This window comes from Bufo gargarizans, chromosome 6 (assembly GCF_014858855.1).
Source record: "Bufo gargarizans isolate SCDJY-AF-19 chromosome 6, ASM1485885v1, whole genome shotgun sequence".
NCBI classification, from domain to species: domain Eukaryota; kingdom Metazoa; phylum Chordata; class Amphibia; order Anura; family Bufonidae; genus Bufo; species Bufo gargarizans.
This window is the reverse complement of record NC_058085.1, coordinates 246,533,624-246,551,821: the sequence shown is the minus strand read 5'-3', so window position 1 is coordinate 246,551,821 and position 18,198 is coordinate 246,533,624. Positions and strand designations below refer to the sequence as shown.

The 18,198-nt window shown below is 42.6% G+C and overlaps 1 protein-coding gene across 4 annotated transcripts in view; it reads left to right on the top strand.

The window, feature by feature from the left end:
- LOC122942317 (oocyte zinc finger protein XlCOF7.1-like) overlaps positions 1-18,198 on the top strand; it is a 44,014-nt gene that overhangs the window by 12,684 nt on the left and 13,132 nt on the right. The window contains exons 2-3 of one of the 4 annotated variants that reach the window (XM_044299869.1): positions 15,406-15,598; positions 15,717-15,854. In XM_044299869.1, coding sequence (XP_044155804.1) covers positions 15,777-15,854 — 78 coding nt within the window. In that variant the 5' untranslated portion in view covers positions 15,406-15,598; positions 15,717-15,776. Of the gene's footprint in view, positions 1-15,405; positions 15,603-15,716; positions 15,855-18,198 lie in introns of those variants that run through there. The other 3 variants (XM_044299870.1, XM_044299871.1, XM_044299872.1) reach the window with 3 other exon arrangements.

Below are 18,198 nucleotides of genomic sequence, written 5' to 3'. Positions count from 1 at the left end.
TCTATTTTCCATTAATTGTTGTGGAACATCTAAAGGATTAACAAAGTTTGTGAAATCAGTTTTGAATACCTTGAGGGGTGTAGTTTGTAAAATGGGGTCATTTTGGGGTGTTTTCTATTATGTGAGCCTCACAAAGTGACTTCAGACCTGAACTGGTCCTGAAAAAGTGGGTTTTAAAAATTTCAAGATTTGCTTCTAAACTTCTAAGCCTTTTAACGTCCCCCAAAAATAAAATGGCATTCCCAAAATGATCCAAAACATGAAGTAGACATATGAGGAGTGTAAAATAATAACTATTTTGGGAGGTATTACTATCTATTATAAAAGTAGAGAAATAGAAATTTGGTAATTTTTCTAAGTTTTGGGTAAATTTGGTATTTTTTTATAAATAAAAATGATTTTTTTTACTCCATTTTACCAGTATCATGAAGTACAATATGTGATGAAAAAACAATCTCAGAATGGCCTGTATAAGTAAAAGCGTTTTAAAGTTATTCACACATAAAGTGACACTGGTCAGTTTTAGAAAAAAATAGCCTGGTCCTTTAGGTGAAAAATGGCCGTGTCCTAAAGGGGTTAAAGTCTGAGTTGTATATTAGCCTTGTGCACCTTCCTTTGCACCCCCCTTACAATTTCCAGAAATTGAAGGGCACTGATGTATACAGGCATACATCAATGTTGTCAGTCATTGTCCACCGCTTCCACCGTTTTAACTCAGGTTTTTATCAAAAGTGCAGAATGGGGCAGATTTACTAAGCCTGTAGGTGGCCTAACCTTCCAGTGAGCAGGCTGTCTGCAGGGGCTCAGGCTGGATGATAATTGTGGTGAACAGCTAGACACTTCTCTCTGACTCTATAACAACTATTACTTGGCTAAGGGTTTGTTAACATCTGCACTGGAGACGCCATTCGGGGCCATCAAAAAGACCGGACATAAATTCTGCATGCATGATAAAAAAATAAAAATATTGGAGCAAAACAATGGAAATACAAAGCGGTGATGTGAACTTACAACTTTTACTTCATTTTCCTACTAAACGTTTTCCACTTTTCAAGCGAGTTGGAAAAAGTTGTAGAATCCATAATTGTGTCAATATGCGCTACAGATTCTGGGTGCAGACACATACATCTGGGCAAATATGTTTTCTAGTATTACTGAACTTGTGGTTGTAATTGTTCACATATTTATATGGTTGTTGATGTTCTGATAAGGCTACTTTCACACTAGCGTTCGGGTTTCCGCTCGTGAGCTCCGTTTGAAGGAGCTCACGAGCGGACCCGAACGCAGCCGTCCAGCCCTGATGCAGTCTGAATGGAGGCGGATCCGCTCAGACTGCATCAGTCTGGCGGCGTTCAGCCTCCGCTCCGCTCGCCTCCGCACGGACAGGCGGACAGCTGAACGCTGCTTGCAGCGTTCGGGTGTCCGCCTGGCCGTGCGGAGGCGTGCGGATCCGTGCGGATCCGTCCAGACTTTCAATGTAAGTCAATGGGGACGGATCCGTTTGAAGATGCCACAATGTGGCTCAATCTTCAAGCGGATCCGTCCCCCATTGACTTTACATTGAAAGTCTGGACGGATCCGTACGAGGCTATTTTCACACTTAGCTGTTCTATGCTAAAAATAATGCAGACGGATCCGTTCTGAACGGAGCCTCCGTCTGCATTATTATGAGCGGATCCGTTCAGAACGGATCCGCCCGAACGCTAGTGTGAAAGTAGCCTAAATAAGTGAATATTGTGTTCAGTGTCAGATTGTGAACCACATGCAAACAAGAGAGAATTTGATTGGCTGTCCATCTTTGGTTCTTTGGACATTGTGACATCAGACACATTATATAAGGAGCTACAGAGCTAACATTCTCTTGAGGGTTGTAGTTGACAGTGGAGTATTTTCAGTGTTGGTGAGCAGTTTGTACGCATTGAATATGGACAGTGAGGACTACCCAGATGAGAAATGGAGAAAGAAAGTTGCGGAGGCAGAGCCAGCATTCTGGCCTTCTCAATTTGGAGAGGTCTTTTGGCCCAGTCTAGAGACCATTCCTGAAGAGGAAGAGAATGAGGAAGGAGAGTGGATACAGGATGACGAGGAAGAGAATGGAGATATGGACAAGCAAGACAACATCATTGGACTAAGAAGATTCCAAAATTGCTTTGACCTTGATAAAATCGGTGAGGAAGAGGAGGAAAGTGAAAAGATTCACAAGAGAAGAAAGTGGTGGATTCCAAAATGTCTCAGAAAGAACAACAACCGCAGAAGAGCAAAGGCCCAGAAATCGGGATTTCTTAGTGCAGTCTTCTGCTGTTGCAACATCAGGACATTGGAATAAAGGACTAAACATCAAAAACAGTTCCACCATGATAACATCAGACGTTCATATTAACATCAGTATTTAAAGATAATATTGGACTTAGCATCTTCATTAGTGACCAGGCACCTGACATAAGACCTGCAGGGCTGGAGATACCGTGAACATATCATCTGAGAGTTTTCAAGCATTCACGGATTTAATGTTCGTTATTTGTTGTTATTATTTTTATTTGATTAACTTTTAAAAAATAAAATTGTTTTCTCTCAGCTCCTGTGCTTTCTGTCTGGTATATTATGGTCAAATCTTGTTAGTTGTGGACTGTGGGGAGGGTAGAAGATCTGGGTTGCATCCTTTGTGGGAGCTGTATTCATGGCTATATTAGCTAGTTAGAGAAAGTATTGACCGTTAGAGAATCTGTCACCAGTTTTATGGTGTCCTAAGAGAAACATAAACTAGTGACAGATCCCTACTTTCTTTAGTTGACCCAGCCGCTTTGCTAAAACCTTGTATTTCATGCCGATGAGTCCCATATTCATAAGCTCCCGGCTTTTTCTGCCCACCTGCTGCTGATTCAGTTGGAAAAAACTGTCAGTCAGTGGCAGGGGGCACAGAAAGCCAGGAGATCATGAATATCAGGACTCGTTAGCATGTACTGGAGCTTTAAGGGCCCATTTACACAGCAGCTTTTATCGCATAATTTTGGTGTGGACAGCTACGCCGAAATTTTGCCAAAAACTCATCGGCAGCCGCGTCCTATCTGCCTCCTATTCACTTGACAGCCACAGCCGTGCAGAGACTGGACATGTTCCTTTCCATATTTAGGGTCCATTCACACATCCGTGTGTGTTTTGCGGATCCGCAAAAGACGGACATCAGCGATGTGTGTTCTGCATATTGCGGACCGCACATAGCCGGCACTTAATAGAAAATGCCTAATCTTGTCCGCAATTGCGGACAAGAATAGGACATATTCTATTTTTCTCGGGAACGGAATTGCGGACCCGGAAGTGCGGATCCGAAATTCTGGATCCGGGCAGCACATCATGCGGTCCCATAGAAATTAATGGGTCCGCAATTCCGTTCCGCAAAATGCGGAACAGAATTGCGGACGTGTGGATGGACCATTAATGTAGGCATACAGACGTCATGGGGTGGGGGGGGGGGGGGGTCAGAACATAGAGCCGCTAACTAGATGTGGCACTAGTGGTATTGCTGCATGGTAAGGGAATATGCAGAATTTTACCTGCACAGGCAGTAATGTAAAAAGAAATGTGGATATGATAATGTGGATCCTGAGAATAGGTCATCAATATAAAAATCCTGGAAAAACCCTTACATTTTTTTTGTAGAAAGGTATATATAATGTGCATTACATATATTTACATTCTATTGCAATAATTGATAGCTCTACTAGGATTAACCCCTTCACGCATTATCACATACATGTACGTGGGGGAATGTGGTGCCTTACTGCATTCCCACTTGCATGTACGTGATGGGATTAAGCGGGTGCAGGAGCTGCTATTAATGATAGTGGGGCCCCTGCTGCATCCGCTAGCATCGCTGTATGCAATGATGCCGGCGGATTAACCCTTTCACATGCCACGGTCAGCAATGACCGCGGCACATAGGGGGTTTACAGAGGGAGGGGGCTCCCTCTGACTCCATCGGCCCCCCTCGCTGCGCTGCCAGGGGGCCGATGGTTGCCATGGCAGCCCTGATGCCTTACACAGGCATTGGAGCCTGCCAGCTATGGAAGCCCAGGAGATCCAGCCTGAGGGCTGGGTCTCCTAGGTAACTGTCAGCGTCTTACTGTGTAAGACGCTGACAGTTCAATTCAGTACAATACATAATGTATTGTACTGAATTTAAACAGGGATCAAACCCTGAAAACGTGAAGTGCCACGGTGGGACAAATATAAAAAGTGAAAAATAATCACAAAAAGTGTACTACCAAGCGATCAAAAAGTCATACTCACCCCAAAATCATACCAATCAAACAGTCATTTCATCATCCTGCAAAAAATGAGACCCTGCCTAGGACAATCAGCCAAAAAATAAACAAAAATTATTTTATAATTGATATTATTGTGTAAAACTTAAATAAATAAATAAAAAGTATACATACTAGGTATCTGTGTGTCTCAACAAGCTCTATAAAAATGTCACATGACCTAACCCCTCAGGTGAACACCTTACATCACAAAAAGTGTAATACCAAGCGATCAAAAAGTCATATGCACCCTAAAATAGTACCAATCAAACCGACATCTCATACCGAAAAAAATTAGCCCCTACACAGTCGCCCCAAAAAAAAAAAATGGCTTTCAGAATATGGAGACACTAAAAAATATTATTTTTTTAAAAATGTTTTATTATTTAAAACTGAAACAACCAACCCAAAAAAAGTACTCGTATTTGGTATTGTCGCGTCCTTAACAACCTGCTCTATAAAAATACCACATGATCTAACCTGTCTAAAAATAAAAACTGTGCCAGAACAGCTATTTTTTGTTACCTTGCCTCACAAAAAAAAAATCATATGTACCCTAAAATAGTACCAACAAAACTGGGGTAATTTTTGGGGGAGTTTCTACTCTAGGGGTGCATCAGGGGGTCTTCAAATGTGACATAGCAACTTCAAATTATCCCAGTGAAATCTGCCTTCCAGAAACGATATGACGTTCCTTTGCTTCTGCGCCCTGCCGTGTGCCCATACAGCAGTTTACAATCACATATGGGGTGTTTCTGTAAACTACAGAATCAGAGTAATAAATATTGAGTTTTGTTTGGCTGTTAACCCTTGCTTTGTTAGCGGAAAAAAATGGATTAAAATGAAAAATCTGCCCAAAAAGTGAAATTCAGAAATTTCATCTTCATTTTCCTTTAATTCTTGTGGAACACCTAAAGGGTTAACAAAATTTGTAAAATCAGTGGTTTCTAATATGTAAGCCCCACAAAGGGACATCATAACTGAACTGGTCCTGAAAAAATTGGGTTTTGGAAATTTTCTTAAGAATTTTAAGATTTGCTTCTAAACTTCTAATGTCCCCAAAAAATAAAATTGTCATTTTTAAAATGATCCAAACATAAAGTAGACATATGGGGAATGTAAAGAAATAACTATTTTTGGAGGTATTACTATGTATTATAAAAGTAGAGAAATTAAAATTTTTAGATTTTTCCACATTTTTGGTAAATTTGCTATTTTTTCGTGTCAGACTGGAGTACCTACTCCAGTACCGTATATTCCTTCCCTTTTTCTGTTTTCAGTGTTTCAGCTCTAGCAGCTATGGTCTGTCCTTCTCTTCTTCTAAGGGTCCTTTCAGACGTCCGCAAGTGTTTTGCGGTCTGAAAATTGCGGATCTGCAAAACACTGACCGCACATGGACAGCACCCCAATAGAAATGCCTTTTCTTGTCCGTGTCTGCGGACAAGAATAGGACATGCTCTATTTTTTTGTGGGGCTGTGTAATGGAAGTGCGGATGCGGACAGCACACTGTGTGCTGTCTGCATCCGCACTTCCGTTCCGCGGCCCTATTGAAAATGAATGGGTCCGGACGTGTGAATGGACCCGAATCCTAATAAGAAGTGGAGGTTGAGGAGATACTTTGGTGCAAAGCATCAAAGCCAGCCATATTCATTGTTCTCAGGCTCTTTGTATCTCTGTACTGAAGGCTATCTTGGTGTGCTCTACTTCTCTTATACACTGCTGACTGGCTGCCCCTCGTGCTGCTCCCAGGAATAAAATTTAGGAGTGTGCAATAGACACAGTCACATTATCAGCCACATAAGTAGAAGGGATCAGCAGAGGCATCACACCCCAGACCAGACCCCAATATTAAGTTAGACCTCAGACCAGAACTCCTGAATCCTGAATAAATCCAGCTCCTAGACTATTTTCAACTCCGTTGAAAATAAAGACGTGTATAAATGTTTCATGTATTACCAGATAATTGCAATAACTCTCCATTCTTCTTATTCATTATGTATAAACCAGCCTTAGACCTCATTCACATGTCAATGTTTGGCCAGTGGCTTCCACCAGTGACAGCCCAAACTATTGCAGGTAAAAAACACAGAACAGGTTCAGATCTTTCCATTATAGCTTGTCACTTGTGTAAGATCTACTCCTGGTTTTGGCTATAAATCACGATCTTTTATAAAGCTATCTAATATCTATCTATGATCTGTCTACTGCAGGCATGCTCAACCTGCGGCCCCCCAGCTGTTGCAAAACTACAACTCCCAGCATGCCCGAACAGCATACAGCTATCAGCCTACAGCAGGGAATTGTGGGAGTTGTAGTTTTACAACAGCTGGAGGGCTGTAGATTGAGCATGCCTGGTCTACTGCACCACCCAAACAATATCAACTGAATGCTTACTAACATTAATTTGCTGGCTGAAGGGGCCCACCGCTACCTCCTAGATTTAGGCCCCTTTCACACGAGCGAGTATTCCGCGCGGGTGCAATGCATGATGCGAACGCATTGCGCCTGCACGGAATCCGGAGCCATAAATTATTTTTTTTCACGGATGGTTGCTAAGAGATTTTGTCTGTTAACATTTAGTTACTTATCACGCGCGTGCAAAACGCATTAAATCGCATTGTATCCGTGCAGTAAAAACTGAACGGGATAGGAAACAAAACGGAATGGACTTGCTTGCAAAATCGCACAGTTTTCACTGAACGCATCCGCAAAGCATCCAGACCTAATCTGGACACGCTCGTCTGCAAGGGGCCTTACACAAAGTCCCCTGCCACCACCACACATACTGAGGGCGCCTCACCCATAAATTTAGGCTTTGTTTACACACCACCAGAGCCTTCTGTCAAAGGTTTGCATAGTGAGACCTACCTGTAAAGCTGGGTCACAGGCCACTGGGTAGGCCATAGAATGGCATGCATTGCAAGTAGCCTCCCATTATTATTTCAAAAAGAAGTATATCATATACTTACATATACATATCTAAGTTTGCCACATCATTTTTTTCTCACCCTTTTTGCATTAAATAGCATTGTCTACGGTGCTATTCTATAGTTAAAAAAGTTGGCTACCTGGCACATACAGGCCAGATGTATGCACAAAGGTACATCCCCCTTAGCCTTCGCTGGGTGAAATGAGGACTATTGATACATTGAGTAAATGTGCTAGAGGCTTTCCCAGTGCATATACTTATTAACGGAGCTCTCTGTCATAATTGACTAAGGGTACCCGTCCATCACCACCCATTTGCTGACAGTCGTGGGAGATCCCTGTAGGTGCATAGATGGTGAGGAAGGTATGGGTGAGATGAAATGCTTCTATTACATTAATTCACCTTTCTCCCATCCTTTTTTTTTAACTGTACTAACTGTGTAACTATGTAAATGTACGGGTGATGGTGGTGCCGGAAAACACCATCCCTCATATACTGGTCTGCGGCAAAAACAAGCATAGTACTAATTGACTGAAGCTCAGCCAACCACTGTTAGGCTTAAATTCCGCACTATTTCCACAGGTTATTCAGTAATCCAGAAAGCAGTGCCAATGTGTACAGGCGATGGTGCCGTGTGGCAGCAACTCCTGGGTCCGGCCAACACTGTTCCCAGTGAGATGCAATTTGCAGGATGCAGTTTTATCGTCCACCAAAAGGGAACAACTATTGAATTTTAATTTTCCTACTACCCCTATTCTCAAAGCTGCGCTGAAATACATAATGCTAACATAATGCAGAGGACTCCTGTGTAGTTTACTCCCAAATCCAATACTTTCTACTCTGATAGGGTTCTGTAAATTTAATGCACATTCATAAAGCTGGCGTTTTAAGTTTAGGGGCTCAGAAATTATTTCTGATTACTCAAATGATTTAGCAATAAATAAATATATTTTCCCAGTTTCCTCTTCTCTAGTAGAGAAGATAACATTTAGACTTCAGTGTTCAGCTACAGTAAAGCGTACTGTTATTCAAATATGCTGTATAGTAGCTTAAATTAAAAAGTATAGTAAACTTAAAGGGGTTTTCTGGGTTTTTTATTGATGACCTCTCCTCAGGATAGGTCAACACTATCAGAATGGCGGGGGTCCAACACCCAGAACCCCCGCCGCTCAGCTGGTTGAAGAGCAGGCGTGCGCCATGCCAGGGCTGCCTTCTCTTCATTGTTTACCTGCTCGCCATCGATATCACAGGGGTGAGTAGGTGTAACTACAAGAAGTCGTCCCATTCACTTTTATGGGATGGTTCTGTAGTATTCAAGTGTATAGGAATGTGCCGTCACATAGACGTGAATAGGACAACTTCTTGTAATAACACCTACTCACCACTGCTATGCCGATGGCGAGCAGGTAAACAATCAAGGGAAGGCTGAGCTGGTACATTGCGCCTTCTCTTCAACCAGTTAGTTGGAGGAGGTGCCAAGTGTCTGACCCCCACTGATCTTATATTGATGACCTATCCTGAGAATCCAGCAAAACCCCTTTAAAATCTGAGCTGTATATTAGCCTGGTGCACCTTCCTTTGCACCCCCCTTATAATTTCCAGGGATTGAAGGGCACTGAGGTATACAGGCATACATCAATGTTGTCAGTCATTGTCCACCGTTTTAACTCTTGTTTTTATCAAAACCGCAGAATGGGGCAGCTTTACAAACCGGATTCCAAAAAAGTTGGGACACTATACAAATCGTGAATAAAAACTGAATACAATGATGTGGAGGTGCCAACTTCTAATATTTTATTCAGAATAGAACATAAATCACGGAACAAAAGTTTAAACTGAGAAAATGTACCATTTTAAGGGAAAAATATGTTGAATCAGAATTTCATTGTGTCAACAAATCCCCAAAAAGTTGGGACAAGGCCGTTTTCACCACTGTGTGGCATCTCCCCTTCTTCTTACAACACTCAACAGACATCTGGGGACCGAGGAGACCAGTTTCTCAAGTTTAGAAATAGGAATGCTCTCCCATTCTTGTCTAATACAGGCCTCTAACTGTTCAATCGCCTTGGGCCTTCTTTGTTGCACCTTCCTCTTTATGATGCGCCAAATGTTCTCTATAGGTGAAAGATCTGGACCGCAGACTGGCCATTTCAGTACCCGGATCCTTCTCCTACGCAGCCATGATGTTGTGATTGATGCAGAATGTGGTCTGGCATTATCTTGTTGAAAAATGCAGGGTCTTCCCTGAAAGAGATGATGTCTGGATGGGAGCATATGTTGTTCTAGAACCTGAATATATTTTTCTGCATTGATGGTGCCTTTCCAGACATGCAAGCTGCCCATGCCACACGCACTCATGCAACCCCATACCATCAGAGATGCAGGCTTCTGAACTGAGAGTTGATAACAACTTGGGTTGTCCTTGTCCTCTTTGGTCCGGATGACATGGCGTCCCAGATTTCCAAAAAGAACTTTGAATCGTGACTCGTCTGACCACAGAACAGTCTTCCATTTTGCCACACTCCATTTTAAATGATCCCTGGCCCAGTGAAAATGCCTGAGCTTGTGGATCTTGCTTAGAAATGGCTTCATCTTTGCACTGTAGAGTTTCAGCTGGCAACGGCGGATGGCACAGTGGATTGTGTTCACTGACAATGGTTTCTGGAAGTATTCCTGAGCCCATTCTGTGATTTCCTTTACAGTAGCATTCCTGTTTGTGGTGCAGTGTCGTTTAAGGGCCCGGAGATCACGGGCATCCAGTATGGTTTTACGGCCTTGACCCTTACGCACAGAGATTGTTCCAGATTCTCTGAATCTTCGGATGATATTATGCACAGTTGATGATGATAGATGCAAAGTCTTTGCAATTTTTCGCTGGGTAACACCTTTCTGATATTGCTCCACTATCTTTCTGCGCAACATTGTGGGAATTGGTGATCCTCTCCCCATCTTGGCTTCTGCGAGACACTGCCACTCTGAGAAGCTCTTTTTATACCCAATCATGTTGCCAATTGACCTAATTAGTTTTAATTGGTCTTCCAGCTCTTCGTTATGCTCAAATTTACTTTTTCAAGCCTCTTATTGCTACTTGTCCCAACTTTTTGGGGATTTGTTGTCACTGTGAAAATTTGAATCAACGTATTTTTCCTTTAAAATGATACATTTACTCAGATTAAACGTTTGATCTGTCATCTACGTTCTATTACAAATAAAATATTGACATTTGCCATCTCCACATCATTGCATTCAGTTTTTATTAACAATTTGTTTAGTGTTCCAACTTTTGGGGAATCCGGTTTGTACTAAGCCTGTAGGTGGCCTAAACTTCCAGTGAGCAGGCTGTCTGCACTAGATTTATCCCAGGGGCTCAGGCTGGATAACTGTGGTGAACAGCTAGACACTTCTCTCTGACTCTATAACAACTATCACTTGGCTAAGGGCTTGTTGACATCTGCATTGGAGACAACTCCATTCGGGGCCATCAAAAAGACCGTAGAAAAAAATCTGCATGCATGATAAAAAATTAAAAAATGGAGCAAAACAATGGAAATACAAAGCGGTGATGTGAACTTACAACTTTTACGCCCTTTTCCCACTAAAAGTTTTCCACTTTTCAAGCGAGTTAGAAAAAGTTGTAGAAACCATAATTGTGTCAATATGCTCTACTTTTTAGACAGATTCTAGGTGCAGACACATACATCTGGGCAAATATGTTTTCTAGTATACTGAACTTAGGGTTGTAATTGTTCACATATTTATATGGTTGTTGATGTTCTGATAAATAAGTGAATATTGTGTTCAGTGTCAGATTGTGAACCACATGCAAACAAGAGAGAATTTGATTGGCTGTCCATCTTTGGTTCTTTGGACATTGTGACATCAGACACATTATATAAGGAGCTACAGAGCTAACATTCTCTTGAGGGTTGTAGTTGACAGTGGAGTATTTTCAGTGTTGGTGAGCAGTTTGTACGCATTGAATATGGACAGTGAGGGCTACCCAGATGAGAAATGGAGAAAGAAAGTTGCGGAGGCAGAGCCAGCATTCTGGCCTTCTCAATTTGGAGAGGTCTTTTGGCCCAGTCTAGAGACCATTCCTGAAGAGGAAGAGAATGAGGAAGGAGAGTGGATACAGGATGACGAGGAAGAGAATGGAGATATGGACAAGCAAGACAACATCATTGGACTAAGAAGATTCCAAAATTGCTTTGACCTTGATAAAATCGGTGAGGAAGAGGAGGAAAGTGAAAAGATTCACAAGAGAAGAAAGTGGTGGATTCCAAAATGTCTCAGAAAGAACAACAACCGCAGAAGAGCAAAGGCCCAGAAATCAGGATTTCTTAGTGCAGTCTTCTGCTGTTGCAACATCAGGACATTGGAATAAAGGACTAAACATCAAAAACAGTTCCACCATGATAACATCAGACGTTCATATTAACATCAGTATTTAAAGATAATATTGGACTTAGCATCTTCATTAGTGACCAGGCACCTGACATAAGACCTGCAGGGCTGGAGATACCGTGAACATATCATCTGAGAGTATTCAAGCATTCACGGATTTAATGTTCATTATTTATTGTTAATAAAATCGTTTTCTCTCAGCTCCTGTGCTTTCTGTCTGGTATATTATGGTCAAATCTTGTTAGTTGTGGACTGTGGGGAGGGTAGAAGATCTGGGTTGCATCCTTTGTGGGAGCTGTATTCATGGCTATATTATTAGCTAGTTAGAGAAAGTATTGACCGTTAGAGAATCTGTCACCAGTGTAATGGTGTCCTAATGGAAACATAAACTAGTGACAGATCCCTACTTTCTTTAGCTTTGCTAAAACCTTGTATTTCATGCCGATGAGTCCCATATTCATAAGCTCCTGGCCACCTGCTGCTGATTCAGTTGGAAAAAAACTGTCAGTCAGTGGCAGGGGGCACAGAAAGCCAGGAGATCATGAATATCAGGACTCGTTAGCATGTACTGGAGCTTTAAGGGCCCATTCACACGGCAGATTTTATCGCATAATTTTGATGTGGACAGCGGCGGCAAAATTTTGCCCCAAAAAACCCCATTGGTAGGGGCGTCCTATCTTCCTCCTATTCACTTGAGAGCCACAGCCGCGACGAGACTGGACATGTCCCTTTCCATATTTAATGTAGGTATACAGATGTCATGGGGTGGGGGGATCAGAACATAGAGCCGCTAACTAGATGTGGCACTAGTGGATTTGCACAGGCAGTAATGTAAAAAGAAATGTGGATCATACAGGAAGGGGTTAAATGTTAGTTGGCACCCCCGCCGATCAACTTGTTGAAGAGAAGGCCGCACTTCCTTCATTGTTAACCTGCTCGCTGTCAACAGCGCAGCGGTGAGCAGGTGTAACAGCAAGTCATCCCATTCACTTCAAAAGGACTGCCCGTTCTTACACGCTTGAATAGGAACAAGCTGTCCAATTGAAGTTAATGGGGCGGCAGTGAAGACAACCTGGCACATCGCATAGCCTTCTCTTCAACCAGCTGATGGGCAGGGGTGTCGGGTGTCGGACCCCCACCCAGAGGTTGCAGTAACATCTGTACAAGTGTTGTAGATGCCTGTTCAGGCCTTTTTACTCCCTGGAAAAAGACTCATGCCTATTTTTACGCATGATCTTTTTTTAGTCAGGAGCACTGTATCAGAAGCTGCCAGGTCCAGCACACCTGAAGCCACGCCCCTCTCATGAGAAGCCCTGCCCATCACTGACATCTCTCTCACCAGGAGCAGCTCCAGAGTCTGGACTAAACACTACATTGTGGTTACAGGACCTGTGATGATGTCACAGTCATGTGATCAGCCATGTGAGTGGGAGGAGTTAGGGGAACACAGAGGTATTTTATGTATGGAATGTGTGTATAAAGCAGGGCTATGTGAGTGTAACCAGTCTATTGTACAGTTTTCTGTGTTTAATGTGCACACAGTAGTTCTATCTGTGTAATGGACATGTAGCAGAGCTGTGTGTGCAATGTGTATATAGTAAACTATATGTGTAATGGGCATGTGGTAGTGCTGTGTATTTAATTTGTATATAGTAGTGTCAGGTGGGCGCTGTGTATGGCAACGTCAGGTGGGCACTGTGTATGGCAGCGTCAGGTGGGTGCTGTGTATGGCAGCAGTGGTCTTATGTTTAGTGTATGATGTTGGATAAATGTAAAATTGTCTACATTTATTTCTGCATGGGAGACTAGAAAAACTCAAAGATTGGCAGCACTACTCATCCCACACACTTGGGTACAGACCGGTAAAGAGGCTTGCAAGCCGCATGGTGCACGCAGATAGGGATCCTGGCTGGGGGTCCCAACTCTTCCAGAAAATTTAATAATCCGCAGCACTCGCCGGTAGTTGGTGAAAAAGCAGTGATTTATTCACTCAAGCAGGTAGAATATAGCGACGTTTTGACCTTAGTCAGTCTTTATCAAGCAATCTGGGAGACTAGCAATGGTTTCCCTGCAGAAATATCGGCCTCATAACGTTATGTGGGCCTTTTGCATTATATATATGCATTACCGCAAAATTCGTACTGCTCCTTGGCTAAAAATGCTCAATACTCAAAATTGTTAAGAGGAATATTTTTACTCTTCTGGAAAAAATGTAGTGCGACCTCTGGGTCTGGAGAAAGTGCAGGCCATTTCATTTGAGGTACCCCAGTCTCGAGCAGCTGTTCCCTAATGATGCAACCTCGATGAGCTGGCGCATTGTCCTCCATGAAGATGACATTAGGCCTGTGTTGTTCATGCAGAGGCACATTTACTGGATTGATGTTATTCAAGTAGTATGGGCTTGTCACTGTACCATTCACAAAGTGTAGGGCAGTTCTGTATTGACTAGACACACCTGCCCACACTGTAACACCACCACCACCAAAGGTTTGTGTGGTGACAACAGTAGCTGATGCATAGTACTCTCCTTGACATCTTCAACATCGTTGACAGCTATGATTTCTGCTCAGCGTGAATCAACTTTCATCAGTGAACAGCACTGAGGCCAACAGTCCCTCATCCAGCATGGATGCTCCCTGGCCCATGGAAGACGATAATGCCTGTGCCTGGTGGTGTGGTCAGGTACCCTTGCAGGTCGTCTAGCACGCAGCCACGCTAATGTAAACGGTTTAGAATGTTCTGACGTGACACCTCCCTTAAATGGGCCTGGAGTTGTGTGGCATTCATCATCCGGTCCTGCAGGGCATTGTTCACAATAAAGCAGTCATCAGTGCGGGATGTGGCCAAAAGACGTCCACATCTATGCTTTTCTGTAACTTTTTCAGTTTCTCTGTATCTCTGTTGCAACCTGCTAATGACACTCTATGACACGCTAAGCTCAGTGGCCACTTCCATCTGAGAACATCCTGCTTGAAGCCTTGCAATGGTGAGGTACTGTTGATCAGTTGTTAGGTGTTATCTTGGTCTCATGATGTCAAAATGAACACCATGATGAGGAGGACTGTTTAAATACCAATTCTAACTGAACCAGGAAATGTATCAGGTGATTCATGGATCAAATGCCTGTTGTGAATTTTGCCGTTAACTCCTTGTTAGAGAATAGCAGGTTGTGCAAAAAGTACTGAAACTCTGAACAGTTGTACATGTGCATTCAGAAGTTTAGAGAAGGTCACCTTAAGTTCACCTGTAAAGGTTAGAGTGCATTTTAATTTCATCCAGAAATTTTACCCACAAGTCAAATATCCCTAACTTTTTGTGAGTAGTGTATATAGATTGGCAGTGCAGGGGTTACTACACATATATAGATTGGCAGTGCAGAAGAAGATGGCAGGGTGAGCAAGTGACACAGCGGACGGGCGGGCTTAGTAACGCAGCAGGCTGGTGGGCTAAGTGGTGAGCCAAATCGATTTACTGATTCTGCAAAAAAAGAGAATAGTCAAAGGCCTTATGAGTGAATTAATCTAATTAATTCAATTAATCTCCCAGCCCTACTAGGAGCCCATGGGCGTAACTATAGCCATAGCAGCCATAGAACTTGCTATGGGGCCCTGGGGTTGGGGGCCCAGTCAGGTCAAAGAACATTGGACCTGTATGTGGGGAATAACAATATGCAGCATTTTTGCTATAACGTGGTTTTTCTGATAGATGGTTTATTGTACATACCTTTTAATTATTGCTACTTATACTGCTTTAAAATTTTCTCACACTAGGTAGTGGGGCCATATCTTATTTTTCTATGGGACCCTATGAATTATATTTACACCTCTGTAGAAGCCCCAAATGTAATAATCCTAAAGGGGTAGTCCACTGAAGAAACACACCGATTTCCTGCCGTGTTGTGACAGGAATAGAAGGTGGATTGCTGTAGGAACCCCGGCACTGTTGGAACGACAGCGGTGGGAGGTTGGCAAGTATACCTTCTTTTATTTTTGACGGCATGTGCAGCTTTTTTCTTTCACTGCAATAAACCTTTGTAATCTTTTTTCTTCCTGATTATCGAATTATTATTCTACATTTCCAGGAAAACAACCAATCACAGACTCCTTTCTACAAGATAGACCCCAGAGCTGATCATCTAAGGATGGAGAAGAACAAGAGCGCCATAAAAGAGAAAATAATTAACCTCACGCTGGAGATCCTCTATCTGCTAACTGGAGAGGTGAGGGATTCTGGGAAATATGTCACATGACCTCACTGTTAGCTCTATTAGACTGTGTGCATGCCATGTTTAGTGTGCCACCGAGAAAGTTCCCAACCTACATGCTAAATGTGCTTATAGCCTTGCCTTGTCAGACGGGGCATGAAGACAGAAATAAAATTGTTGTCTACAGACCTTTGGGGATTGGGTCTCTCTAGCCTGGAACCTACAATATGGTTTATTTAAATGGAATGTCTGAAACTAGACAAATATTGGCAGGGGGCTGGACATGATGTAACAAGAAAAAAATGAATCCACTCAGCACATCAGTGTCCTGCTTCCAGGGCCACGTCTCCCAACATCTGCACTTCCGATCCCTTCTGGACCAGATGTGCGACATGCAGTCTACATGCATGTGATCCCTGCCAGCCAATCAATGGCCTCAATGTTGACATATGCAGGAACGGCCGGGGACGAGGGCCGTGGTGCTGGAACTAGGACAAAGTGAGTTGTTTTTTTTCTCGTTAAACCCTGTCCAGACTCCTGCCAATAGTTGTCCAGTGTCGGACATTATCTTTAAAATGCTTAAAAGGGTTTTTCCAACATCCGCCTTTTAATTAAACAATATATCATCTGCACATTTTTGTGCCCTCGACAACATCCTGTCTGCCATCCATTTCAAGAGTGTCACCCCCAAGGCTCCATCACATTTTCAGCTTGCCAGGTCCAAAATGGGAGGTCGTCCACCTGCCTTCCTGGAGCCATCTTCTTTCTATCGCCACAACTCATTAGAATCCACCTCTGCACTATCTGGAAGGCAGTTCCACTAGTCCTACGGAGACAGAGGTACCTGGTCTGAGGGTGCCGTGTTTCAGTTATTGAAGGGATGAGGGGTCAGTCTGGCAGTAGATGATGGCTCAGGTCACGAGGGTATGCAGAAGTCAGTGGTCGAGATTTACAAAGCTAAATGCTCCAAAACTCTGGCTTAATTTGTGCCCAAAAATTGCATAAATTCTTTGCACCACATTTATTATGTGTTTTAGGCATTATTTGTGCCTCTCTTGATAAGGGGGCGTGGCTTAGCAGGAAAAAAGTTTGGTTTAAGATGCACCAAATTTATCATCCAGCATGAGACACTGCATCCATCTATAGACTGACTGTCAAAATATTGGACAGGATTAGTAAATCTGCTCCACTTTGGGTTTAGCATGGTGATCGCACGATTTTACTGTTATAAGAGTTCAGACAACTCTTAAAGAAATTTAAAGCAGGAACGTAATGATACAAAAGGCGGGTTTCACTGGGCTTTTTCTAGTGACATGTATGCTTCAGCTAATTACTTCAAGGGGTTCTCCGGGAATTAAGAAAATGAAAATACTTAAATATTAATGTATTCTAAATAAATTCCCAAATACCTTTCGTTAGTTATAATGGATCATTTTGTCTAGGGAGTAATCATCAGGGTAAATAAAATGGCCGCTGTCCTATTAGTACACACAAACCCTGTTCTAATTGCACAGCAGGACAAGTTACTTCAGAGCACTGAGCAGAGACGACGCACAGGACAGACTGTGGTAATGGAGACTGCATACAAGAGCTGCTGCTCCTCGGCCACATCCCTACCTACTCTCTGTACTTCATGTCTCCTCATGAAATCCATTCCTACAGAGATTCTGCTGAAGATCATATTAAACTGTACTGAGGAGGATGAGGCAGCTCTGCAGCTCACTGTTGTGAAGTAACTTGCCCTGCTGTGTGATTAGGACAGGTTCTGTGTGTACTAATAGGACAGCGGCCATCTTGTTTCCCCTGATGATTGCCTCCTAGCCAAAATGAGCCATTATAGCTAATAAAAAGGTATTTGGTAATATATTTATAATAAGGTGATATTTAAGTATTTTCATTTTCTTAATTCCTGGAGAACCCCTTTAATAAGGATGACACTAATATTTATAAAAGTACTTTCATATGAGAAGTGATTGTTGTAGTTGGAATACTCATTTAATCACATAAAGGGATATTCCAGTAGGTAAAAGTAATCTACTATATTTTTTAAGGTAAAAGTTTTCCACTATATTTCTTGTTTCTCGCCCATTTTCCTTGGGGGACACAGACCTTGGGTATAGCTCAGCTCCCTAGGAGGCGTGACACTAAGTAAAACTGTTAAGCCCCTCCTCCATCAGCTATACCCTCAGCCTGGAGATAGAGGCTACCAGTTTTAGCTTAGTGTCCAAGGAGGCAAGACACTCCCTGCTACTGCAGGGCTGTTTTCTCCTTGTTATTTTTACTTTTTCTTCTAATTTTGTTATTTTATTTTTTCCTAGGGATACCAGAGACGCATTAGACCTCTCTGCTCTCCCGGGGT